This window comes from Nicotiana attenuata, unplaced genomic scaffold, assembly GCF_001879085.1.
Source record: "Nicotiana attenuata strain UT unplaced genomic scaffold, NIATTr2, whole genome shotgun sequence".
In the NCBI taxonomy this organism is placed as follows: domain Eukaryota; kingdom Viridiplantae; phylum Streptophyta; class Magnoliopsida; order Solanales; family Solanaceae; genus Nicotiana; species Nicotiana attenuata.
In genome coordinates this window covers 1-696 of record NW_017691246.1, presented here as the reverse complement: position 1 = coordinate 696, position 696 = coordinate 1, and the positions used below count along the sequence as shown (strand labels likewise).

General features: G+C 36.4%; 1 protein-coding gene across 1 annotated transcript in view; it reads left to right on the top strand.

Annotated features, from left to right (window-relative positions):
* LOC109222501 (adenylate kinase-like) overlaps positions 1–538 on the top strand; it is a 4,829-nt gene extending 4,291 nt beyond the window's left edge. The window contains exons 3-4 of the mRNA XM_019386850.1: positions 87–206; positions 320–538. Coding sequence (XP_019242395.1) covers positions 87–206; positions 320–523 — 324 coding nt within the window. The 3' untranslated portion in view covers positions 524–538. The remainder of the gene's footprint in view (positions 1–86; positions 207–319) is intronic.
* Positions 539–696: the final 158 nt, after the last annotated feature.

The window sequence follows — 696 nt, the reverse complement described above, 5'->3', positions numbered from 1 at the left end:
TTACAATTCTCTTCCATTTCAATCGTAAATATTCTGACGACTTGGTTTTCATTGTCATTGTATATGTTTTGCTCTTTTCATTTCAGGGAGAACTTGTTTCTGATGACTTGGTTGTTGGGATAATAGATGAAGCATTGAAGAAACCTTCGTGTCAAAAAGGATTCATTCTTGATGGATTTCCAAGGACTGTGGTGCAAGCAGAAAAGGTCTCCTACCTCCTTAGGCACCTGAAAATATATACTTTTATTGGCTTTATGATTATTGTGTTAGTATTGTTCCTATGAGATCTCCAGATTCATGCCTTTCTATATTCATACAGCTTGATGAGATGCTTCAAAATCGGGGGACCAAAGTTGATAAAGTTCTTAATTTTGCAATTGATGATGCTATTTTGGAGGAGAGAATTACCGGGCGTTGGATCCACCCAGCTAGTGGCAGGAGCTACCATACAAAGTTTGCACCTCCTAAAGTTCCTGGGATCGATGATGTAAACTTATACCATGAATTCTCTTTTTTCTTGTAATGATCGTACAATCCCCTCCCTTCAAATTTTTCATGGCATGATATCTACACTATACACAATTTAGGCTCTTTTACTAATTACTAGGTTTTAATTGTCTGTCATGCAACTTTAAAGTTTCTAATGGAAATATTTTAGCTTCACAACTGTCTATTAGGGGTATTTCTCTTAGGCAT